The following is a 26,215-nucleotide window of genomic DNA, read 5'->3' as shown; positions in this document are numbered from 1 at the left end:
GGTGCCTCGGGATAAGTCCCTTAACGAGCACCTTAGACGACATTTAATGCGAAAAAACAAGCGATTTGTTCCGTTTTCCTAAGCTGGGGAAAGTGTGTAATATTAAAATTTGGATAGTTACAGTAAAACGATATAAGTGGTGCATTGCCGGAACGCTATCCAAAACACATGATCCTACCATTCTATTGCCAAAAAGAACCCGTTGCATGAGCCACGGAAATATCCCTTTCTTATGCGCGGAATTTTGGAACATATTGCTAGAGACAGAAAAGCCTCTATCCACAAATTAGCACGGATTTAGAAAGTATCATTCATGCGAAACTCAGCTTGCCCTTTTCTCACACAATATTCTGTGAGTCATGAATGAACGGCTGCAGGCAAATAACATATTCCTAGATTTCCTAAAAGCATATGACATGGTTCCCCAGGGCAGACTTTTAACGAAAGTACGATCATACGGAATAAGTTCCCAGATATGTGAGTGGCTGGAAGACTTATTATGAAACAGAACGATGTCTTAGAAGGCGAATGCTCATCAGAGACAAGCGTGCCCCAGTGAAGTATGATAGTCTCACTCTTATTCTCTGTAGACGTAAGTGAATTTACGGACAGGGCGAGCAGCGGTCTGCAGCTGTTTCCTGATGATCCTGTAGTGTACAGGAAGGTATCCTTGAATGACTACAGGAGGATTGAGGATGACTTGGACAAAATTTATAGTTGGCGTGATGAAGGCAAATTGATCTAAATGTATAAAAAGACCAAGTTAATACAGATGACTAGAAAAAGCAATCCTTTAACGTCCGAACACAGGATTAGTAGTGTGCTGTTGGAAGCAGTCACTTCATTTAAATATCTAGGCGTAATGATGTAAAGCGATATGAAATGGAACGGTAACAGGTAGCTGAATGGTGGACTTCGGTTTATTGGGAGAATTTTAAGGGGATGTGGTTCATCTGTAAAGAAGTTCGCCTGTAGATCACTAGCGACACATTCTTGAGTACTGTCCGAGTGTCTGTGATCCCCACTAGATCGGATTAAAGGAAGACATCGAAGCAATTCAGAGACAGACGGCTAGGTTTGTTATCGGCAGGTTCGAACAACACGCGAGTGTTGAGGAGATCTTTCATGAACTCAAGTGGAAATCCCTGGAGGGAAGACGACGTTCTATTCGCTAAACTCTGTTGAAAAAATTTAGAGAAACGATGTTTGAAGTTGACTGCAGTACGATTCTGCTGCCTCCAGTGCGCCAGTGAACGAGACAGGGTTTAATAGCAACGTCACGATCACCATGTGCACAACGTACCAAGGTGGAGGCTGTATTGAAAGTTATCTAGCAGTAGACTTACATTTCATAGACACGCTCGTTTGAACAGGCTGCATTTATTTTGTTTACCATTCACAGGAAAGTTAAGGTTTTATTTGATTTCCGTTAGCTCTTTCAGTCCCTGCTCCCTCGAATGTCAGTCCAAAGAGATTCGCATATATGCAAATGATGGATAATTTGTTCAAGCTGTTAATACTAAACTACAGATACTGTCAGCAGGATGTCCAGCAACTACTTAGAAGTGTTTGATGACTTGACCTTGAAAGAAGAGGAAAATACGATGCCTGACAAACCCAACACAAAACTAGCTTCTGCGGCCATTTGCGTTCATTCACCAAAAGAGCCCATGCGTTCGTCGACCGAATTCAGTCAGCACTGGGTATCACCCATATAGTCCTGACATTAAACGGATTCCAGTGTAACACCGTTCACCATTCACCGATAGAAAGACAAGCTGCATCAATGGTGTATGCAAAGACGAAACTACGGAAAAACGCATTCTAACACAAGAAAACGCCTCATTAAGACAGAAGGGGCAATGCACAGGACATCCATCAATCAAGCTCAAACTATACTGGAAAACGTTTACAAAAACAACACCCATAAGTGAGAACCTTCACGTACCAACAGCGCACAGTTAATGGTGTACCAATGGTTTGGGACCCTCTCTTATAGTAGTATTCTTCCACATATATGAATTACATACTGATGAAAATCAGTGAAGTTCTCTGGACACATCATTTGAGCATATGGGGCTGGTGGCATCCCTGAACACACACTTCTGACCTCACGTGGAACATACGCCACCCACTCATCCGTTTGTTGTATCAGTGTTTGAAAGATGATGATGAGGTTCCATACTCCGAGGAGCGTAGGAAACGATGCGGGAGACCCGCACCGCCACTAGACAAGGTCGTAGCGGAAGTAGTTTGCCATTGCCTTGGGATGAAGGATGATGATGAAGACATCACAACACCCAGTCATCTCGAGGCAGGAAAATCCCTGACCCCGCCGGGAACCGAACCCGGGACCCCGAGCGCGGAAAGCGAGAAAGCTACCCCAAGACCACGAGCTGCGGTCGTCTGGAAAAAAAAGTTCGAGATCCGACGTAAAAAAAAAGAAGAAGTAGTTCGAGATCCAACGTAAACTTAGGTCTTGCCAAGTCAACTGGTTAGCGTGATGTCAGTTTCGCGCATACTTAGTTAGTCGTAAATTACCACTATCTTCGAATTCGTAACGGGAATCTGCTAATGAAGATAACCTGCAGAGGTTCAAATCACAAAAGTAAGCTTCACGAAATCATTGTATTGTGCAGTTAGTGCGCACACGAATTATTGGAGCGATCCTGTTCCACTAACCTAGTTTCTCTTAGGTATGAGAACAATATGCTGCAACCGTTTTTCGGTGTACTAATAACTAACGCCATTGTATCTATGACAGTATTACGACGTGTTTTCGATTATAGGAAACCATTTTTTATCTTGTTTCAGTCTGGAACCATTACCAGTTGGGATAAACGACACAAATAGGGAAGATTTGAAGAAGACAAGCGCTGTTTGCCTCAAGTTCTTATAGTCACAGTGAATGTACCCGTATCATTGAAATTTCCAACAAATTTCAGGGAGAGAAGCTACAAGAAAGGCGTCGTAATTGACCAGATAGCCGCGCGCTGTGAAGCTCTCGGTTTCGTGACACGGAGAAGTGAGGTGTGCCGGCCCCGATTTGAACACACTTAGCAGCTAAATGACGAGAGCGGGTGTGCTGGCCATCCTGGAAGTGGTTTTGGGAGGTTTTTCACACTCTCCTAGGTGAATATCAGGCTGATATCCACGCCCCGCCTCAGATACAGCACTTCGAAAACATCTGGGAAAAGTTCTCACACTTGCGCATGAGACTAGGCACAGATGTAGGGGGCCCACAACTCCCGTTCCCGTGGAAAGGGTTGGCGTCAGGAACGGCATCAGATCACCCATCACCACTAACATTAACAAATCTGAGCCTGTCGAGACGCTCGATAAAGCCAGGAAGACGAAGAAGGCTACAAGAAAGGCTTTGTACACAACGGAGTGCCTAGCTTAAGAGCTCTCGCTTTCTAACGTAAGTTAGGAAACGTATTACTTCTCGCATTAGTGTAGAGAGTGTTTCGGGGAGTCTGCAGATGAAATAAATACTGATTTAATGTTGTTCAGTACATTGTTTCAAAAGCATCTGCATCCTGCATCCACAACGTCTTCAAATACCAAGCGCAAATTTTCATGTTCTCTCGTCCGCTAGGCACAAACTATCAGTCCTACGAAAAAAAAAATGAACAGGACTCTTTGCAGGAAATTTAATGTTGTTAAATCTTATTCTGGAATATGTTTTCGCTAGAAGCCATAGTTTTCAAATTATTCAAGAAAAATGTAGAAAAGTGACCTTCAAACTCGTTTTTTCTTTTTTTCTCTTTTTGTTAAGAACTCTACAACCGTGGCCTCCATCAAAAACGTATCTCAGTAAAAAATTTAACTGTATTAAATTTCAAACATAAATGTCCTGTTCATTTTTTCTGTACGATAGTTTGTATGACAGAATATGAAAATCTTGCACGTGGTATTCGAAAGGAAGGTGTCGTGGGTTGCGTAAAACCCATAGGTAGGAACAGATGAATCACACTATGCTGAAAAGCAATGCCTCACAAATTTTTATTCTTTTCTCATTGTCGGTTGATGAACATTATATGTCATGCATATTACTCAATAGACTTTACTGCTTTGCTGACGCAAGTTGGAACCCCCGCCACTAGAGGTCTCCGACGTGTAGCGTGTAACATGTTGGTTTGTAACGTAACCATGTCGGTGCGTGAGGAACAGCGTGCTGTAATCGGGCTTCTAACCGAAGACTTCGTCTACACGTGGAGCATCTTCTCCTTCAGCATGACAGTGTAAGACCACACACGAGCGCAGCAACATCTGCAGCGATTCGACGCCTCGGGTTCACAGTCATCGATCATCCTCCATATCGTCCCAACGTGGCCCTATCCGATTTTCATCTGCTTCCGAAACTTAAAGAACATTTTCGAGCACCTCGTCAGGACAAATGTGTTCGTCGCTAGGGCGACTATGTGCAGAAATAAATATTTAAACTTAAAGAATTAAGATGTAGAATGGTAATAAGTTTGTTTCATTTTTAAAGCTTTATCAATTTTTGTACAAAAAATTCGGAGGGCACTCCGTTGTATACTTTGAGTAATAACTACGACGGAAGGAAAGAAATTTGAGCATGTATGCTGAGGTGCCAGGGTGCTGAGGGTCTTTCTTCCCATGTAGACCGCGGGACTGCTACGGTCGCAGGTTCGAATCCTGCCTCGGGCATGGATGTGTGTGATGTCCTTAGGTTAGTTAGGTTTAAGTAGTTCTAAGTTATAGGGGACTGATGACCACAGATGTTAAGTCCCATAGTGCTCAGAGCCATTTGAACCTCCATCAGACACTGCACGATAGCTCCCGGAGAGCAGAAGTAGATCTAGACTTTTCGCAATGTCCAGACACAGCCAAAGGACGCATTTTCCGAACGTAAATAGGAAGATCCAACTTCACGCAAAGATCGGGCCTTTGACTTTCAAAGTGACTGAAGCCTGTTTTGGATGTGGTCAGAGTACAACTTACAGAAATGTTTGCCATGATCAACAGTAGTGATGATTGGTATATGGAGGCTGAACTTTAATCTTTCATTTCTGCATTGGCGGAGCGTTTCTAGGCGCTTCAGCCTGGAACCGCGCGACCGCTACGGTCGCAGGTTCGAATCCTGCCTCGGGCATGGATGTGTGAGATGTCCTTAGGTTAGTTAGGTTTAAGTAGTTCTACGTTCTAGGGAACTGATGACCTCAGATGTTAAGTCCCATAGTGCTCAGAGCCATTTTCTCTACTTTTCCCGCGAAAAGCATCACAACGAACCGCTTACGATACTCAAAACCATCAGCTGATGCTACAGAGACGTCCATAACGATTGTATTAGACGGGTGTAATACTGTTTTGACCTGGTTTATACGCCAACAGTGCGGTTGGTTCAAGTGGCCTATAACCTCACTCATATTCAGCAATGGAATTGTTGTTGCAGCTTTTCTAGAGGATTGTACTATGCTAAAGGCTGACGAGTGGTTGCTGAAGAAAATTTCCTATTTTGCGTAAGGTTTACAATATTTGCCGATTTCTGCGGAATGAGGATTGGAGCGAGACGTTACAGTGGAGGAACCAAGCAAAAAGAATGGGGGGATATGGAATTCATTTACTAGTCCCAATACTTTTACTTCTACGAACTTTTGGTTGCTTCGATCTGCTGAGCAAATAAAAAGAACTGAAGGATAATGCTTCGGAGGATGGTTAGTATATCATGAGAGTTGTTATTCCTTATGCCTGTATACAGCTATGTCTGTTCTTCTAAGTTAATACCACATGTAAACAAATGTATGACTTCCTATTAGTCATCGGCTGCGTTACTCAAGTATCTGCTATCGTAAGACTGCTGAAACTAGTTTCAGCAAAATGTGATAAAAAATTTACTTTACGTCCTCTATGGGTGGAACGAGACTGTCAAAGCTAACAGTCTTGTCGATGGAAAGCGAAAAAGCTGCTAAACTAGACTTCAATGATAGTCAACATGGTTCCTTCCCCCAAAGCAAGGCTCCAAGAAATAAAATTAAAAACAGAATTCCTGGAAAGGGATATCCTCCCAATCGTAATTATATCTCTGTTTTATTTATTTATAATTAATAATTTATGCACTATTAATATTTCACGGGAAGCAAACATAATCTTTTATTATACATCGCACTACGTCTACGGCTCAACATAGAGATAACGCTGTGTCTCATCACAGATCTAAGTGATCCGGGTGTCATCGTAATCAATTACGTTAAGCTCCCAACAACAAGGATTTTTAAATAACTAGACGCAAAAATTGCCGCCGAGGGAAGTCTCAGGGCAAAAATTTATAATCAGCCGCGCAGCATGTGGCTCAAATGGCGTTCTGTGGGTGGTGCACTCTGTGGCCGGAAGATTCCAAACATGCTCAAGTCGAACGTATACTGATCTGTAATCCATTTAGTTTCACTGTATGGTGCTGAATCCTGTCCTACAGCAAACTAAGTGGAATAACGATTTGCTGTCATGGAAACAAAGATGCTGAGGCGGACATTTGTATTAACACTCCACTATCGTGTCACGAATGACGTAGCTCCTGAGTCATATAGAGCAGCACCAGTAGCAGACAAGATGAGAGAGGGTCGTCTGTGCTGGTGTGGGCATGTCCTTAGAGCAGCCGCAACTACAGTGTCAAAGACTGGTTTTGGTTTGAGAGTAAATCACTTACGATTGACGGAGGGTATCGAAAATTTTCAAAAAGGGTAGCTCGTTTTGTACTATCGCAAAATATACTATCGCAAAATAGAGGAGAGAGTCCCATGAATATAATACGCGACTGTGGTGGCTGTCACTAAAGCTAGGCGCTTTACGTTACGGTAGGCTCTCCTCATGAAACTTCCATCAGCAACTTTCTTCTCCAAGTGTGAAAATATTATGTTGGTGCCCATCTATAAAGGGAGAAATGATCGTTATTATAAAATAGGACAAATCAGAGCTCGAACCGAAAGATTTAGGTGCTCATTTTTTGCGCCCGGTGTTCGAGATGGAAACGGTGGACAAATAGCATGTAGGTGGTTCGGTGAACGATCTACCAGGAACTTAATCGTGAACTGAAGAGCAATCGTGTAGGTGTAGATGTAGATGAAGATGCACATGTACGTGGTAAAAGGCCAGTAGAATGACTTAGACAGCGATAGTTTCACACCATACACGAAGATATCAAACACACATGGCTGCGCCCTTGTCAGGCTAAAGTTAGGATAAAATGGCAACAGGAGACCAAAACATAGTGTTCTGCCTGCAGGCCGGACAAATGCTAAGAAAGAAGAAGAAGATTATATATCAACTAAAACCAATGAACAGTAGCTGCAATAAACAACTATTTGTAGAAAGTTTATACAGTTTCTAATTTATTTACTGGAATGATACATTTATTTTTTGTGAGCTATGTATTTTGTCGTTGTAATCCGTTTAAGGAACGTTTTCAGCAATGCTTCATTTGCCGGCCGAAGTGGCCGTGCGGTTAAAGGCGCTGCAGTCTGGAACCGCAAGACCGCTACGGTCGCAGGTTCGAATCCTGCCTCGGGCATGGATGTTTGTGATGTCCTTAGGTTAGTTAGGTTTAATTAGTTCTAAGTTCTAGGGGACTCATGACCTCAGCAGTTGAGTCCCATCGTGCTCAGAGCCATTTGAACCATTTTGAACCAATGCTTCATTTTTATTAAACCAACTGATGAACTTATGAAAAATGCTGAATCGTCTTGGAAAAATATGGGGTGAGGTAGTTTTACAAGGGTGGGAGGGGGTCATGTAGCTTTGGCAGTTCTGCCAGGGACGCAGTGGCACCTCGGCTTGGCTCTGAGAAAAGAAGTAGTGGCTGCTACACGTTCGGCAGTCTTGCAAGTTTTCGCCACACAGGGCCGAGTGCACCACCACGATAATGGTGGCACCTTTCTGTTCGTTCGTTTTGCGACCTTCCGGTCACAAGTACGAAACCTTCGTTTTCCGAACAACAGGAGACAGCTTTAGCACTAAGGCCCGTGCATGAAAAGCGCTAGAGAATCTAAGAGAACTACTTAAGACGAAACACGATCAAGAAATTGCAGTTTTGTATGCTTTTGGAACACGGGCTGTCAAGATCCCTGTATGCTGCTGCATACGACATTATAGTAACAGGTGGCGGGCGCTGGCCGCTGACCGGCGGTTGTGCAGCGTGTTCGGCAGCGGGTGCAGCCTTCTGACGCGCCGCCACCACTTTGTCCCGCGCCTGTCATTCCGCGGTCCCGCTGCATTTTTGGGCTTTAACAGACTCGAAATACCGGTTCGGCGGCTCGTTCTGCACTCGCCGCCGCGGACTCGAAGGGGCGTCGCTGCGCGCTGTCACCGCGGAGCGCCTTCTGTAAACGCGGAGACTGCAAACCACAACTTTCCCCAGTATGTAAATCATAGCTGCACGTCTCTCGAACACGTGTTGCCTAGCTTCTCTTGCTATGGTCGAGGAATGCAGGCATAATTCCATTGGCGGATTTTGTGCGAGATCACGTATGATAGCGAACTTACTGCAAGGAGACAATTTAAGCCAACATTCTCTGCCTGACAATGAAAGAGAGGCACAGAAGGAAGGGAGGAAACGAGTTAGAACTTCAGTGGTTGAGAGGGTACGCCATGTTATTCCTGTGATTACAAAATCTAGCAAATATAGGAAAAACATGGAAGTATGAGCCCACTTATCAGTGTGACGTTGCACCCCATCTGACCTAGATGCACGATGAAGACAGTAACAGTTCCGAAAGAACAGATACCAATGATGACCATGCAGCTTCTCTAGAAAGAAATGATAATTAATCGATACCCTCAACTGCCAACAGGTGTTGTTGATATACCTCAATGGGGACAGCTGAATATGTGTGCCCTTACCGGGACTCGAACCCGGGATCTCCTGCTTACATGGCAGACGCTCTATCCATCTGACCCACGAGGGCACAGAGGATAGCGTGACTGCAGGGACTTATCCCTTGCACGCTTCCCGTGAGACCTACGTTCCCGACTGTCCACAACCTACATTCGATATGTTCCTAAAGGATATGTCCATTCACTCATTACTCGTGCTACCTAAGGTGAAGATTCCCGTAAGAGTTCGGGCAAAGTTTTCGCATTCGCACAGAAGATGGTCAATGGCCCGGTAACCTTTAACTACACTCCTGGAAATGGAAAAAAGAACACATTGACACCGGTGTGTCAGACCCACCATACTTGCTCCGGACACTGCGAGAGGGCTGTACAAACAATGATCACACGCACGGCACAGCGGACACACCAGGAACCGCGGTGTTGGCCGTCGAATGGCGCTAGCTGCGCAGCATTTGTGCACCGCCGCCGTCAGTGTCAGCCAGTTTGCCGTGGCATACGGAGCTCCATCGCAGTCTTTAACACTGGTAGCATGCCGCGACAGCGTGGACGTGAACCGTATGTGCAGTTGACGGACTTTGAGCGAGGGCGTATAGTGGGCATGCGGGAGGCCGGGTGGACGTACCGCCGAATTGCTCAACACGTGGGGCATGAGGCCTCCACAGTACATCGATGTTGTCTCCAGTGGTCGGCGGAAGGTGCACGTGCCCGTCGACCTGGGACCGGACCGCAGCGACGCACGGATGCACGCCAAGACCGTAGGATCCTACGCAGTGCCGTAGGGGACCGCACCGCCACTTCCCAGCAAATTAGGGACACTGTTGCTCCTGGGGTATCGGCGAGGACCATTCGCGACCGTCTCCATGAAGCTGGGCTACGATCCCGCACACCGTTAGGCCGTCTTCCGCTCACGCCCCAACATCGTGCAGCCCGCCTCCAGTGGTGTCGCGACAGGCGTGAATGGAGGGACGAATGGAGACGTGTCGTCTTCAGCGATGAGAGTCGCTTCTAACTTGGTGCCAATGATGGTCGTATGCGTGTTTGGCGCCGTGCAGGTGAGCGCCACAATCAGGACTGCATACGACCGAGGCACACAGGGCCAACACCCGGCATCATGGTGTGGGGAGCGATCTCCTACACTGGCCGTACACCACTGGTGATCGTCGAGGGGACACTGAATAGTGCACGGTACATCCAAACCGTCATCGAACCCATCGTTCTACCATTCCTAGACCGGCAAGGGAACTTGCTGTTCCAACAGGACAATGCACGTCCGCATGTATCCCGTGCCACCCAACGTGCTCTAGAAGGTGTAAGTCAACTACCCTGGCCAACAAGATCTCCGGATCTGTTCCCCATTGAGCATGTTTGGGACTGGATGAAGCGTCGTCTCACGCGGTCTGCACGTCCAGCACGAACGCTGGTCCAACTGAGGCGCCAGGTGGAAATGGCATGGCAAGCCGTTCCACAGGACTACATCCAGCATCTCTACGATCGTCTCCATGGGAGAATAGCAGCCTGCATTGCTGCGAAAGGTGGATATACACTGTACTAGTGCCGACATTGTGCATGCTCTGTTGCCTGTGTCTATGTGCCTGTGGTTCTGTCAGTGTGATCATGTGATGTATCTGACCCCAGGAATGTGTCAATAAAGTTTCCCCTTCCTGGGACAATGAATTCACGGTGTTCTTATTTCAATTTCCAGGAGTGTATATCAAGATAGTAACTGCTCCGGAAGAACAGATGCCAATTAGGATACCAGTTTAGGAACATTACGAATGTAGGTTGTGGACAGTTGGGAATGTGGGTCTCACGGGAAGCGTGGAAGGGATAAGTCCCTGCAGTCACGCTATCCTCTGTGCCCTCGTGGGTCAGATGGATAGAGCGTCTGCCATGTAAGCAGGAGATCCCGGGTTCGAGTCCCGGTAAGGGCACACATATTCAGCTGTCCCCATTGAGGTATATCAACAACACCTGTTGGCAGTTGAGGGTATCGATTAATTATCATTTCTTTCTAGAGAAGCTGCATGGTCATCATTGGTATCTGTTCTTTCGGAACTGTTACTGTCTTCATCGTGCATCTAGGTCAGATGGGGTGCAACGTCACACTGATAAGTGGGCTCATACTTCCATGTCTTTTCCTATATTTGCTAGATTTTGTAATCACAGGAATAACATGGCGTACCCTCTCAACCACTGAAGTTCTAACTCGTAGGTCTCACGGGAAGCGTGCAAGGGATAAGTCCCTGCAGTCGCGCTATCGTCTGTGTCCTCGGTGGCTCAGATAGATAGAGCGTCTGCCATGTAAGCAGGAGATCCCGGGTTCGAGTCCCGGTCAGGGCACACATTTCCAGCTGTCCCCATTGAGTTTTATCAACAACACCTGTTGGCAGCTGGGGGTTTCGATTAATTATCATTTCTTTCTAGATGCATGAGTTAATTCGGTTGGGATGGGTGTCATAAAGCCGCTGCTTTCTCTCCTGAGGCAAGCTGGATCACAGCTGTTGCATCTGTCCTGGATACTGGCACGGGGACGGAGTTGACGTTCAACCTGGTTCTACAATTATTCCATAAGGGACAGATCTGGGGATCGTGCTGGCCACGACAGTACCTTAGCATCACGAAAACAGTTTATACGGACACGTGTTATGTGTGAACGAGTATTCTCCTGTTGAAAAATGGCATTACAGTACTGTCGCTTGAGAGGTAACACATGAGAACGCAGGATGCTCATGACATGCCGGTGTGCCGTCAGCATTCCCTCAGTCACTACCAGCACTGACCTGAACTCGTATCCGATGGCTCCCCACACAATGACACCAGGCGTAATATTGCAGTGCTTCTCAACATCACAAAAGAAAAGGACTTCTCCGTCGCCGACGATGTGCACCCGAGGTAGTGCAGAACAAAAACTCATAGCCATTGATCAACTGTTCACTCTTCCCAGTCATAGTACCACTCGAAACGCAACAATTTATATCGTGGTCTTTACCGTTATTTACGGATCGGACGGTAATTCCCTAGTCCGACTGCTCCTAGTCTCCTACAAACGGTGCGGGATGACACAGAATATTTTAAGGTGTCCACTACTTGCTCTCAGATGGCAGGAGCAGATGTGAAGGGCTTACGAAGTGCCTCGTCCTCAATACGACGACCGTTCCTGACGGTAGTCAGACGTTATCGACCAGAAGCTTGACGACGACTATGCCTGCCCTCACATTACAATGCTGTCCAACTCCGTTTCTCTGTCACGTCCCAATGCCCCGAAAATCTGGTTACTGCACAATTCGACCAGTCGGCCGGATGGTGACCCACAATGAGGCCTCTTTCAATCTTTGTCACGAGCTGATAACTCTGTCTCAAACGAGTACACCATCTCTCTGTGTCATTCACATTGATCATTCAACATCTGACGCTGTTCATCCTCTTTACATACATTATCAGGTCTAGCAGCAACACTAAATACGAATTTCACTAATGCACTCTGATGGCCGTTGTTCCTGCCACAGCAAATTGCAATTCTATTACTCATTTACGTGCCCCCGCATGGTATGTATGTGTGTGGAGTTATATTGACGTACGACTGTGTCTTATGAATGCAGCACATTTTCTTGTGACGCGTTACAGATACTTCGCAACTTATAGAACGCACGGTGGTGGACATTTCATTTTAATTATAGTCACTTACCATCTTCTTCTGTTCGTGTGTGTAGCGCAAGGAAAACGATTGTCTGAGTGTCTCTAGACACGACTGAATCTCTACTATCTTATACTCGTGATTCATACGCGAAACAGATGGTGGAAGCAGCTTAATGGTTGCACAGTCTATATGCAGTATTAGCTCTCAAACTTGTATCACTTACAGACACCATGGGAAAGCTTTGTTATAATTACCAGTTTCTACTATCGCAAATTGCTATCAGGCACAGGCATTCTACACAATGCCAAAATACAATATGAAAATCGCAATCAAATGTGTAAAATATAAACAATGTTCAGAAGATCCGGCGACATCAAAAATAAAACGGTTGTACTTCTTACCTAAACACTCAATTGTTAATAAGAATCATGGGCTAATTTCGATGTTTCCTATTGCTTTACAAGTATGCAGAAGTCGGGCACGTTATATTTGTTTTATTGCTGACGATATTACATATCCTGAACAATTTTCATATTTTAAGTATCTGGTTGCGATGTTCAGCCGGCCGGTGTGGCCGAGCGGTTCTAGGCGCTTCAGTCTGGATCCGCGCGACCGCTACGGTCGCAGGATCGAATCCTGCCTCGGGCATGGGTGTGTGTGATGTTCTTAGGTTAGTTAGGTTTAAGTAGTTCTAGGGGACTGATGACCTCAGATGTTGAGTCCCATAGTGCTCAGAGCCATTTGAACCATTTTGCGATGTTCAGTTTCCGCTTTCCACGTTAGGTAGAGGGGCTGAACATCATACATCTGGCTACACACAACGTCTGCGACAGTTCCCGTGCCTCATGATGATCCTCGATACTCGAAACAGAAAGCAATAACAAAGATTTATCATAGTGGCTGTTGGTGTTTTTCTTATGATTCCTGATAAACATCTAAACGCTGTGTGGTACCTCCATCTGAAAACATTTCAAATCTTACCTTCGTTCCGAAGAGTCCATAATAATTTTCATGGCAATCTCTGTTGCAGCACTACCACATGGATCACACCGGTCCATTGGCGATTTAGCAGCGCGTCTCTGGATTGCGTCGACATCTTTAGTCACATGTTTCTTTTTTTTAAGTGGTTGTATGACTACAATATCAGTGAGGCACAGCAGGACTCGATCAGCTCCCACAATACGTGGGTGTAACAGTCTGTAGGGATTGAAATCGAACGACCAGATAGATCACACTTCGGCGCAAACACCGTTTCCACGTATGCGTACACCATAATTACTCTACCATGCAACCATTTAGGGTTACACTCGTCTGATATGAGACGTTCTCGGAGGGGTCCACTCGGGGCCAAACCACACAATAACCCTGGGTGCGATGTGGGGCGACGGTGGAGTGGGTGGACTGCTGTGGTCTAATGTGGTGTTGTGAACCACTGAGGGCTAAGGCGGGACGATGTCTCTCTGTCGTTTCTAGGTCCCCGGTTTAATACATACATACATAGACCATAGATTTTATTTTTGTAAAGTAAACAATTTTAAACTTTTGAACATTTAAGGTGAGTTGCTAGTCTTTGTACCACTATGAAATTTTATCAAAATCCGTCTGAATATGTAAGAGAGGGCCACAGATATGATATGAGAATTGGGGTGGCAATCATTAAAACAAAAACTTTTTCCGTTGCGACAGGAAATTTCAGTCACCAACTTTCTTCTCAGAGTGTGAAAATGTGTTGTAGGCGCCAACCTACATATGGAAGAATGATCATGATAATAAAATAAGTGAAATCAGAGTTCGCACGGAAAGATTGAAGTGTAAGTTTCTCCTGGGCGCTGTTCAAGATAGGAACAGTAGAGAAATATCTTGAAGGTGGTTCGATGAACCCTTTTCCAGGTACCTAATTTTGAATTGCAGAGTAATCATGCAGATGTAGATGTAGAAAACTTGTGTAGCTTTTTTGTGTCAATACTGAATTGTAGATAACTGCATCTTCCTTGTAATGTCTGAGATAACTATTAACATTTTCTGCGTGGTCATTAACATACAACATGAAATGATGTGGACGGAATGAAAGATACTAAAACGCGCGAAATATTGTCGCCAGAACTGAAACTGCAGATCTCATTCTGTTTCTCGGCAAGTGGGGATTCATATTTTTCTATGCAGTGTATGTTATCTGTTCCACAGCTAGATGTTTTACTTGCTTGTATTCTTCGTAATTAATATGTGAACGTGTTTCTAATTTATTGAAGTTTGCTCTCAGGCTCAGATATCGTCAAACCAACCATGTTCAGGTCACCTAGGATTGTCTGAAGTACAGAAATAGGCCGCTGCTTGTTTTTGTTGTCAGCCTTATTGACAGTCCCCAAAACGCATAGTATACAAACCGAAACTGTTTAGTTTCACCAGTGATTTGAGCTAATGCATGTCGTGCATGCCCAGTAGGCGATTGCGCAGTTTCTGAAACTGGTTTCACAACCTAGCCTTAAATTACGACGTTTTGTATTCAAAATATTCGTTAATCATATTAGAAATTGGATTGATCGTATCGTCGTTATCTGTCGACAATGAGATACTGTGTCGAACCTCTTTAGGAAATCTTGGAACACAGAATCTACGTGCTCGACTGCGTATACAACTTCCAAGATATTAATTGTTGTTTCTTGATCCTGTGCTATCTCTTCCCGAGCAGCTTCTTTCGAACCACTGATCTTATAATGTTTTAGCTTAGAATATAATGCGGAATCCAGCAATAGAAGGGTCGATGAACAATGGCTCTGTATTTCTGTGGATCTGTTCATTTACCCTTTTAATAAACAAGAGTAGCTTACGTAAACAAATCTGCTATGAACCACTAACAAAGCAGGTTTTGTAGAAAAGTCACTAATTAGAACGCAGCTCGAATGGGCAACGTCAGCAGAAGAGTATGATCGTGAACATTTAGCACCTCATGTAATTTTCCACTGTTAGACAACAATGTGTGAACTAAATATTTATTTCTGTAAATTTCAGAAACCCAAGTATAAATTTACTCATCACTCAGGAGGCAAGAATGGACTTGACCATTTATCTGCACCCTTCCTAGATACAATGCACCCATAACGAACATATGTTGAAAATTGTCTGTATTGTCGGATGAATAAAAATCTTGGAATCAAAGATTGTAGCGAAGAGAGATTCTCAGGTCTAGATACAGAAGAGGGAAAAAGGACGAGATAAATTACTAGGCACTACAAATGCCAGTAGATATAGGATTTTGCGAAAACTGTCAGGAGTGTTCATAATATGCTGTCAGGTATCAAAGAACAAAATAAATAAAGCACAGAAGAAATAAGAATCCTAACTGGACCTGAAACTGATCTCAAGAGTCTGTAAAGCTCTACGAGGAGAAGGAGAAAAATTGTCATACTAACAAAGAAAGATAGTCTTTTTTCCTTTATTGTTAAAATGCAGATTTTTGGAAACTAATTCCTTTAGAGGTAAGAAGAAGTACATAAGATCCAACGAAGAGCGGCACGTTTCGTCACGGGATCATTTAATCCACGCGAGAGTATTACGGCGATGCTCAACAAACTCCAATGGCAGACGCTACAAGAGAGGCGTTGTGCATCACTGAGAGGCTTATTATTGAATTTTCCAAGGAGTACTTCCCGGGAAGAATCTGGCAACACGTGACATTCGCGAGTGGAACAGGGAAGGCGGAATAGATAGTGATAGCAAAAGTACTCTCTGCCACACACCGTAAGATGGCTAATGGAATATTGATGTAGTTGCAGATACAGGTGTCAGAGGGTTCCAAACTTTTAAAAGGTATATTCTGTTAAACAGTGCTGAACAATTACAATGTATTTAAAGAATGGTGTCACGGCATTATCAAAGCCTGCTGTTATATATACAGTTATTCACAAGTTATTCACAGACAAATAATTTCGGTCATGGGAGTGTCTTCAGGTCATAGATTGGCAATACATCATTTTAAATGACGGTTTCTTAGCGTTAAAAATTAATTGCTTTCACCTGTGTGTATATGTGACATACGCTGTAATTGAACACATTCGTATATTTGACGCACAGCAACCTTCATTTAACCTCATGTAAGGCTTATCTCCAACTTGAATTTATCGCATGACCGAAACTAGTGCTTCTCTGAAAATAAATACAGGGTGTAAAAGGTATGGCCGAACTTTCAGGAAAATTCCTTATAGAGGAATAAAATGTGTTATATAATCACGTGTCTGGAAACGCATTATTTCCATGTTATAGCTCATTTTCTACTTCTCTTCATAACCACATTAATCGTGGGGAAACACACAGATACAGAAAGTATCGGCATTACGTACATATTTTTCTTACATCTTACGGTCTTAGGGAGCATGTACTTTTCTAATCCCACCATTTGCGACTGGGGGGACGTCCAGAAGGACGAGGACATATCAAATGGAGGAGGAATGTTTTCGTGCAGTTGACGATATCCCAAGTGTCAATGTAAGGCAAGTAGCTACAGCAAATAAGGTTGACCACTTGACTCTGGAGAGCTCTACATGAGAACCAGCTCTGTCCACATCAAGTACAGGGTGTGGAGGCAGTATCAGCAGCTGATTTTCCTGCACGGGTACACCTCCACGAATGGTTCATTTAGCAGAGTGTCAACTGCAGGTGTACTGTTCACATGAGGCTTCGTTTCAGCGTGATCGGATTGTAAATTTTCACGATCAGCACGTGTGTGCTGTCGAGAACAGTCACGAAATTGTGGAATCACGTCACCAACAAAGATTTTCTGAAATGTTTTGGCGGGCATTGTTTGTGGCTGTTGTTTAGAGCCTCAGTTCTTCAAGCCAGGCTCAACGGCGAAACTTATACTGTTTTATTAGAGAATAAGTTTGCCAGTTCTGATGGAACTTAAGCGTTTACGAGAGTGACAAATCACGTATTTCACGCCTGGTGGAGCTCGTCCTGATTTTAGTGTTAATGTTCACAGGCCTCCAAACAACAGAGTTCGTGACAGATAGACAGATGGAGGTGGACGAATTCCTTAGACTTCACGCTCACTGGAACTTAAACCACTCAGCGCATCAGGAATTCAAAGTGACGGTGAGTTGATGCACGTACTAACCGAGTGCGTTTTGAACATTTCGTGTAGAAAAGTGTTTCGTACTGTGCTGGGTACTTTCTTTTCCAGTCTGTTTCCCGTGATTAATGTGTTAAATAGTTGTAGAAACTGAGTTCTAATATGGAAATAAAGCGTTTCCGAACCCATGTCCATGTAACAGATGTTAGTCCTCTACGTGTGAAGGATGTTTGCTGCAAGTTTGGCCATATCTTTCTGTTGCACACGGTATTATATTACAGCAGCTTTTGGTTACTTCACGACGACATTATTTAAACGTGTGAAAAAGGACGGATGTTACAATAACTTGTAATTTAAATAGCTCAGTTTTCCCATTGACAAAGTACCTGTGTGGAATATGATTAAAGAAATGGGAATATTGTAAGCCTTACTGTATCTCGAGATGTGGTACACACACAGCTACTGCACACAAGAGAACGACATGATTTTCCCAAAATATGAGAAGTCATCCTTTTTACGAGTATGTTGTAGCCCCTCACCTTTCCCTCCTTTTATATTATCCACATGAATATAAGTCTTTGAAAGAAGTAGCTTTTTAGAAACAGTAAGAGTCAGAAGGAATGGAACAGAATCTTCAGGACATGAGACATTTCCAGATAAAGGTGCGTTTGCATGAAAAATATTATCACTGTCAGATACAATAGATTACTCTCTAAGGCTCAGATTGCAGTGTAGTAGAGACATAACATGTACACCTGAACGAAGAACAATGCCAAGCTAAAATCACATGAATATGTTATTTATGTTGTAACACAGGTATTATGTTCTGATGGAAAAAGATTTATTTATTTTGTTATTTCTCACGTATTTCTCTACCCTTTTCGGCCTCAAAACTTATACAGTTTTTGCCAGTTATTATTTTGCCGGCTTCAAGGCAATCGACAAAGAGATCCCAATAAAAGCTTTCCACTATGATGTCGAGAGATGAAATCGTTTTTGCCTTTTTTGGCAGGATAACCGATTTTCGCTTCCCACTTTGATTGGTGCTTCGTATCCACAATAACATGTACAGAATCACTGATGAGATATTCGTTTCTGCCTTTTCTTTTCGTCAGAATTCACGACATGCAACACTCATGTTGATCAGTTCTTTCTCATAATTAATTTTTCATGGAGAACACTTTTTTTCAATAGGCCAGTGGTGTCAGCTGTTTAATACGCAAATAGAAGCAGATCGCCCCATATGGTTCACTTTCTTGAAGTTTTAAACTGCGGTATACTTTAACTGCGTTATTAAGGAATCACACCTGGCAATATGTCATACAAATATTCGATGATACGTGAGGGTCACATAACTCACCTGTATGCAAACAAATAGCAAGCTTAAATTTATTGGCAGGCTTCTGAGAAGCCTCGGTTTGTTAACGAATTAGATGGCTTATGAAGTAATGGTGCGGCGGCAAATATGTAGGACTAACAGCGTCCAAAAAAAGGGCGACACAAACGCTCAATGGCTTGTTGGCCAGTGTCACCATAACGGATGCCTAACAGCTTCATCGTGAACTTTTTAGAAAATTACATTAATATTCTTGATCCTCCTACGTGTTACTTCCACTGAACGTGTGAAGATAAACAGACGTATAATAATTTATTATTCGTACTCTCCAGCGTGATTGGAATGGAAAATATCTTGCGTATGTTACATAAGTACCCTCTGCTTAGCAATTTGTAGTGAAATGCAAAGTAAAGACGTAGCTGTAAACAGATGTAAATGTCGTGACACTGCACGGTGCGTCGTTCAGTCTTCTTAGATGTTAAAGAGACGTCGTCTCATCTTTTTATAGTTCTGGACCGATATGTTTGAGATGGATAATCTTCTGCTCTCAGCTGTAAGCTCATAATTGTTATTTGTGCTTTTAAGGGTGCCAAACACGAGTAAAAGTTGAGTTTTTTGTTATTTCATTCAAGGATATACAAGCAGTAAGAGTAAACAAGTCACGTGCATCTACTTGAGCTTAGTTGTCAGTCAAGAAGTTCCGTCAGAATGTATGTCAGATGTCATAAGGGTGTGAGTGACCACACAATACAGTACTTCTATCTACTGACTGAGTCGGTAAAGAAGTGATCATTTTCATCTTTCTTGAAATATCACTACAAGTCGAGCGTTGAGAAACATGATGAGGTGACAACGCTAACCGCTTTTCGTGTAATTTGAAGCTCTGTCACATAATTTCATTTACTTATATACCTTATTTCTACTACGGAATGTTATTTAACGCTGTGAAATGTTTACTTCTAACACGATACTTCTAGCACCGTTGCTTCACCTTTTACTGGAGCACGAGCAGATGCAAGACCTAAGTTATGAAATATATAACAAACTGGGTGTTTCAGTCAAACTAGGCGAAAATTACGTGGGAAAGAACAGTAGAGTGAAAGACGATAGTTAAGATAGACGTCATAAGGAAGATTTAATTGCTCCAGTCCGATTCAAAAATTTCTTTACTTGAACTTGAGCTATAATTAAGTACACAACACGGCTCTGCGAAGGGTTTGAGTATCTTTTAATATGAAAATAGTTGTTCCCTTTTTTAAAAAAGAAGCAAGAATAAGAAGTAATTCTTGATAAATCTTATATTTTTTATGAAACTGAATATCATCATTTTCTGTAAATATTGAATAAAACGACACACATATTTTGAATATTTCAAATTATTAAGCATTTAGTAACAAATTTCTTTTAGGTTTGTCACTTCCACTTGCAAAACTGTAGGTAGTCATTCTTCCTTTTTAAGGGCACGATACATAAAACAGTGACATGTACTTATTACCCCTTTAATGCTGAATGTTGCGAATCCGCATCATACCATTGCTGTGCTAATAATTGGAAGTTAAGCTGTTTTTGAGCACCAGTGCCAGTAGGTGCTAATTCTGCGTGAAGCTACCAACGCTTCTGACAAGTGCTGCATTCTTCTGTGTGTTTCGGGCACCTCTAAAGATTTCTTATTTTTATCTTTCATCTAGAAATTTATTCAGGTGTTAAGGGATTACCATCGTTGGACGGTCGTCTACCAGTACCTTACAGTCATCAGCATTACTACCATTGTCGTTAGCACCATCGTTGACACGCTGGTTGTTTCAGGCATAATAGAAAAAAACTGAGGAACGACAAGCCATGCACAGAGAATAATTTATCGTCAAGTAACATATTCTTTTCAGATAGTCTTTTATGAGGTATACGTACATTACGTCAGTCACTTTCTAAGAATGAATAAGGACAATTCGACACAGATTAAAATTTTTAATAATTTAGAACACATGTTCAAGAAGTCTACCAAGAATCTCATTACATGTTTCATTGTTCCGCAGCAATGATCGGCCAGTTCAGTCAAGTATGAATAAATTTCGTGAGCACATCGTAAGTAGGCTGTTCAGGTTTTTATGTTGGTAACGTCACGTAGCGCTCTGTATGAAAACCACTGACTGTGCTATGTGCAGTCTGTGGCTGGTTGGCATTGTTGGAATATTCGCTTGTGTAGTGTTGGGCAGTTGGATGTGAACAGCGCGTAGCGTTGGGCAGTTGGAGATGAGCCGTCAGCAGTGGTGGATGTGGAGAGAGAGATGCCAGAGTTTTGAAAGGTTACTATAAGCGCACGATCTGGACGTGTGTCCGCCAGAAAAAGGAAATTTGTGAAGATGGAGGTCATGATTTGATAGATATATGATAAGTTTTGAATATTATTAAGGAAAATACACTGTTTGTTCTCTATCAAAATCTTTCATTTGCTAACTATGCCTATCAGTGGTTAGTGCCTTGATTAGTTAGAATCTTTTATTTAGCTGGCAGTATTGGGGCTCGCTGTATTGCAGTAGTTCGAATAATAAAGATCTTTGTGAGGTAAGTGATTCATGAAAGGTATAGGTTATTGTTAGTCAGGGCCATTCTTTTGTAGGGATTATTGAAAGTCAGATTGCGTTGCGCTAAAAATATTGTGTGTCAGTTCAGTGATGATCAGAATAAGTAAAGAGAGAAATGTCTGAGTACGTTCAGTTTTTCTCAGCTGTTTTAAAATAAAATAAGGTAAGAAGTTTACCAGCACAGTCATTCATAATTTTTTCCAAGGGGACGTTTCAACATCATTGATTCGTACAGTCGCTAAACTCTTGCGATGCAGTGGAGGAAAAACAGTCAAGGGACTTTGAGTAAGGTAAACACTTTGGACACGTGGCCGGTCCTTTCTTGACTAATCCAGTGTTCCCAAAGGTATATATTTCTGGATCTCCATCATGCTGGTAGCAGAGATTGCTGAAGGCTCTGTAACACAACAACTAGCCACGCTAGATACGAGCCGCTCACGTATGGGCATAACTAATAAACAACGGGTTAAGAAGGATGTGCTCCTTAAAAAAATTATTCCCCCTGTAGTTATCACTAGTTTCGCATTATTGCATTGATTTTAGTCCTAGTTTAAAAGATTAAGAAACTAAATATGTTAGTATACAGAGGTTTATTATCAGAATAACGCACCAAAACGTTATCCAATCGATACGTTACAGTATCACCAAATATTCAGTGAGCTCTGTTTTTGAAAATTCAAAAAGGATCATTACCTAAATACGGGCAACTGAGTAAACGTCACTGAAAATGCAGAGCAACTGATTCTGTGAGAGAGGAGTAGAGGTTGCAGATAATCTGAAAGGTGCTGCGGATTACAGACATCCAAGTGAGCTCTGAGCTCTGTGAGGCAAGCCGTATCTGCTAGTGCTTAGAGTGCTCAGACGAAGACGGCGAACCTTACGGTATGAGTGAACTTCCACAGGTTGTCTATGTGAAATTATACGATTTGTCTGCGACTGTGAGCTTTTATCTTTACCGTTGAACTGCATATTACTCACAAACCGTACAGTGACTGTTACGCTGTACGCAACAAAGTACCTATAAATCTGTCGAATTAAGAAATGAAAAAGGCAAATCAAGAAATATGATGCGACAAAGTAAACTTTAAGTACTCGAAGTTAAATCGAACTGGACGAGATCCACGACTGTCTCACGAATATTACAAAGTACACACTTCACTGCTTCAATCACGTTTTAGTAACAGTGTTTAGTTTGGCACGACGCGTTTCAGCAGCTTTCTTCTGTCATCAAGTGGCCATCAACTGATTATACATTATTTTGTATGAGTACATTTGCCATAAGTGTGACGTTTTTGTTGTTGTTGTGTGTAACAGAGACGCTATGTAGCGAAATCTTTTGACTGTGGCAAAAAAATTTCTGTGAGTTATTCAACTTTTTCAATTGTATATCTGGCAGATTTGTCTGCGACTGAGGTTTTATCTCCCCTTTTCAAGTACACATTATTCACAAACCGTATGATAACCCAAGAGCTGAGGGGTCTGTAAAAGGGAGACGTTATTTTTTAACACTAGAGAAAGTAATCCGGCAAATTCCAACAAACCCATGAGGAAAAATTTTTAACCGACAGGTCTAAGTGGTGGCATACACAAATGACGTAGCGTTAACCGTAAGGAATATCAGGTCTTTAAAGGATAATTATGCTGCATTGGAAGGAGCAGCGCGGGAATTAGGACTGGAAGTTGATAAACGTAAAACAAAGTACATGTTTATGGGTGATCCTGGTGGGGATAGAGGAGAGAATTCAATAAAAATAAATCGGAAAGGATACCAAAGAGTGGAAAAGTTTAAATACCTTGACTCGATAATAACATAAGACAACAGGAGAACAGCAGAAATTCAAGATAGGTTAACAAGTGAAAACAGGTGTTATTATTCCTTGCATGATGTATTCAAGTCCAGAAACGATAATAGGAATAAAAAATATATTTGACTGCATTAAGATCTATAGTAATGTATGGATCGGAAGGATGGGTGGTGACCACAGAGAGGAAGACTGGTTGTTAACATGAGAAAGGAAAATTTTGAGAAAGATATTTGGGGCGATGAGAGAGGAAGGAAGTCGGAGAATGAGAACACATTCAAAACTAGAGACGTTTTTTGGACAGATGAATATTGAACTGAAACATCAAGCAAGGAAAAATAATATCGGCTTGACATGTATAGAAAATGTCAGAAACTCAAAGTGTTAAGAACGTGTCGATAAGAAAGCCCGAAGAGAGAAGACCCAGGTAAAGATACGGAGGAGGATCTCAAAGAAATGGGAATCAGAAAGTGGAGGAGGACAGCGATTGACAGAAAAGAACGGAGACAGGTGTCAGAGGAGGCTGAGGTTCTACAAGGACTGTAGCGCCGACCAGTAAGTAGGAAGTACGTGGTGTCACATGAGATAAATATGTCAAACAAAATACTGTATTGTTGTTAAAATGTGACTGTAGCAGAAAAGAGACTTGTGTATGAAAAATTAAAGTATGCCTATGAGGCATAATGAAAGTAAAAGCTCCCAAACTAGGTGCAATAAAGTAATAAATTTTTAACATTTTACAGGACAGGCCTGTTTCGGTTTATTGCCTTTATCAAGTGACCTGCGAAAATAAGATTGGTAAGATTATATACAGGTAAATCGTGGCTGTTTTATGTTTGATTTACATTAGTACTTAAGTGTAGTTGAATGTGATGAGCATATTGCACCTATAATAATTTTTTTCCGCCTTGTGTTGGTAAGTATAATACTTTTTATAGTTACGAAATGTACAAATACACGTTTTTTGACAGTTAAGTTTTGACAGTTCTTTACTACGATGCCATATTATTACGAAGTATATACAACTTATCAGATATGATGCTACATTTCGTTGTTCTTGCTCTCGTTTAAATTTTATCTATGGTCTGTGTAAGTTTTGTTAATCATGTGACTATTTCTTTTGGTATTCTACACTGTCAATAAAGTTTTAGAGATAGCATTTATGTTTAAAATTAGTCTGATCATTTAGAGTTTTGTGTGGATGTTTCCTTGTATGAATAAGAATTTATTATTATTCGAGATTGTTAACAGTAAGTCCTTTCGATATATTGTGTAATGTTTCTAAGGCAGTTTCATTTTTCCTTGCTTTGTGATGTTGAGTTTCAGGTGCAAATAGAAGCTTGACGCATTTAAAGAACACACTAGAAACAGTGATAATAATCCCTGAAGCTTCTATTTACGTCTGAAAATTCAACGCCACAAAGGCTGGAAAACTGAAACTGCCTTAGAAATATTGCACAAAATACCGAAACGACATACTAGAGCAGTTTCGATTAACTGGAAATTCATATTCATACAAGGAAACATCCGCACTAAATTCTAGATGAATACACTGATTTTAAACGTAAATGCCTGCAGGGGTGGCCAAGCGGTTCTAGGCACTACAGTCCGGCACCGCGCGACCGCTACGGTCGCAGGTTCGAATCCTGCCTCGGGCATGGATGTGTGTGATGTCCTTAGGTTAGTTAGGTTTAAGTAGTTCTAAGTTCTAGGGGGTGATGATGTCAGAAGTTAAGTCCCATAGTGCTCAGAGCCATTTGAACCATTTTTTTTAAACGTAAATACTATCTCTAAAACTTTGTGCACAGTATAGAATATGAAAAGAAATAGTCACATGAGTAAAAAAACTTACACATGCCATAGATCAAGTTTGAAAGAAAGTAAAATCAACGTAATGTAATATCATTTCTGTTTAGTTGTGTATATTTTGTAAAGATATAGCATCGTAGTAAAGAACTGTCAGAATTGAACTTTCAAAATATGTGAAAAAAACGCGTATTTTTACGTTTCGTAACTGTAAAAAGTATTACACTCACCAAGACATGACAGAAAAATTTACTATATATACAATACGCTCATCATCTCCAACTAGACGTAAGTACCAATGCAAATGTAACCATAAAGTAGCTACGATTTACGTATGGATAATCTTACCAATCATGTTTTCGCAGGTCACTTGATAATGGAAATAAGCCGAAACAGGCCTGTCGTGTGCAATATTAAAAATATTACCTTACTGCAGCTTATTTTGGAACGTTAATTTTCATTATGCCTTATACTGAAGTATACTATGCTGAGGACCCAATGGAACGTTAAGAAACTATCGGTGTTGCTGAGCTTTACAGAATTACGACGATTCTGTCAGAAGTGTTGTGCGGTGGGCGTCATCAGAACACGCCAGTTGCGATGGTCGCGCTGTTCCAAGTGGTTCATTACATCTGTAATTAGATAACGTTCTACAGCTGTAAAGGGAAGCTTAGGAAATCCGCTGCGCGGCAAGCGTGACATTAGCGGGGTACTCACGGCGGAGCGATTGCCGTGGTGCGTGCAGAGCAGCGCGCACTGCGCCTCGCGCACGTCGTCGGCGGCGGCCACGGCGACGGCGACGGCGGCGGCGACGCAGGCGGCGAGCGCCAGCAGCGGCAGCGGCACCGGCAGAGGCGCCGGGCCCGGCTGCAGCCGCGCGCGCGCCCGCCCCATGACTGACGCGCCGGCCGCGAGGACCGCACCAGCAGGCCTCCGCCAGCCCGTGGCGCGGCGGGGGGCAGCGGGGCGCAGCCGCTCGCCGCTCCCGCCAACGCCACACGTGCGCGGCGGGACTGCAGCGTCACAGGCGCAGGCGAAGCACGGCCTACTGCACACAATACGACAGTGCAGCGCTTGTAAGAATTACGAGGCCGTTACACACTTACGGAAAAAAACCGCAGCACGTAAACGAAA

At 42.8% G+C, this 26,215-nt stretch overlaps 1 protein-coding gene across 1 annotated transcript in view; it reads right to left on the bottom strand.

Annotated features, from left to right (window-relative positions):
* Positions 1-25,975, bottom strand: part of LOC126435797 (anosmin-1) — a 297,027-nt gene extending 271,052 nt beyond the window's left edge. The window contains exon 1 of the mRNA XM_050090466.1: positions 25,799-25,975. Coding sequence (XP_049946423.1) covers positions 25,799-25,975 — 177 coding nt within the window. The remainder of the gene's footprint in view (positions 1-25,798) is intronic.
* Positions 25,976-26,215: the final 240 nt, after the last annotated feature.

The sequence above is a fragment of the Schistocerca serialis genome, chromosome 1 (assembly GCF_023864345.2).
Source record: "Schistocerca serialis cubense isolate TAMUIC-IGC-003099 chromosome 1, iqSchSeri2.2, whole genome shotgun sequence".
In the NCBI taxonomy this organism is placed as follows: domain Eukaryota; kingdom Metazoa; phylum Arthropoda; class Insecta; order Orthoptera; family Acrididae; genus Schistocerca; species Schistocerca serialis.
The sequence above is the reverse complement of the archived record's forward strand: the minus strand, read 5'-3'. Positions and strand labels throughout refer to the sequence as shown.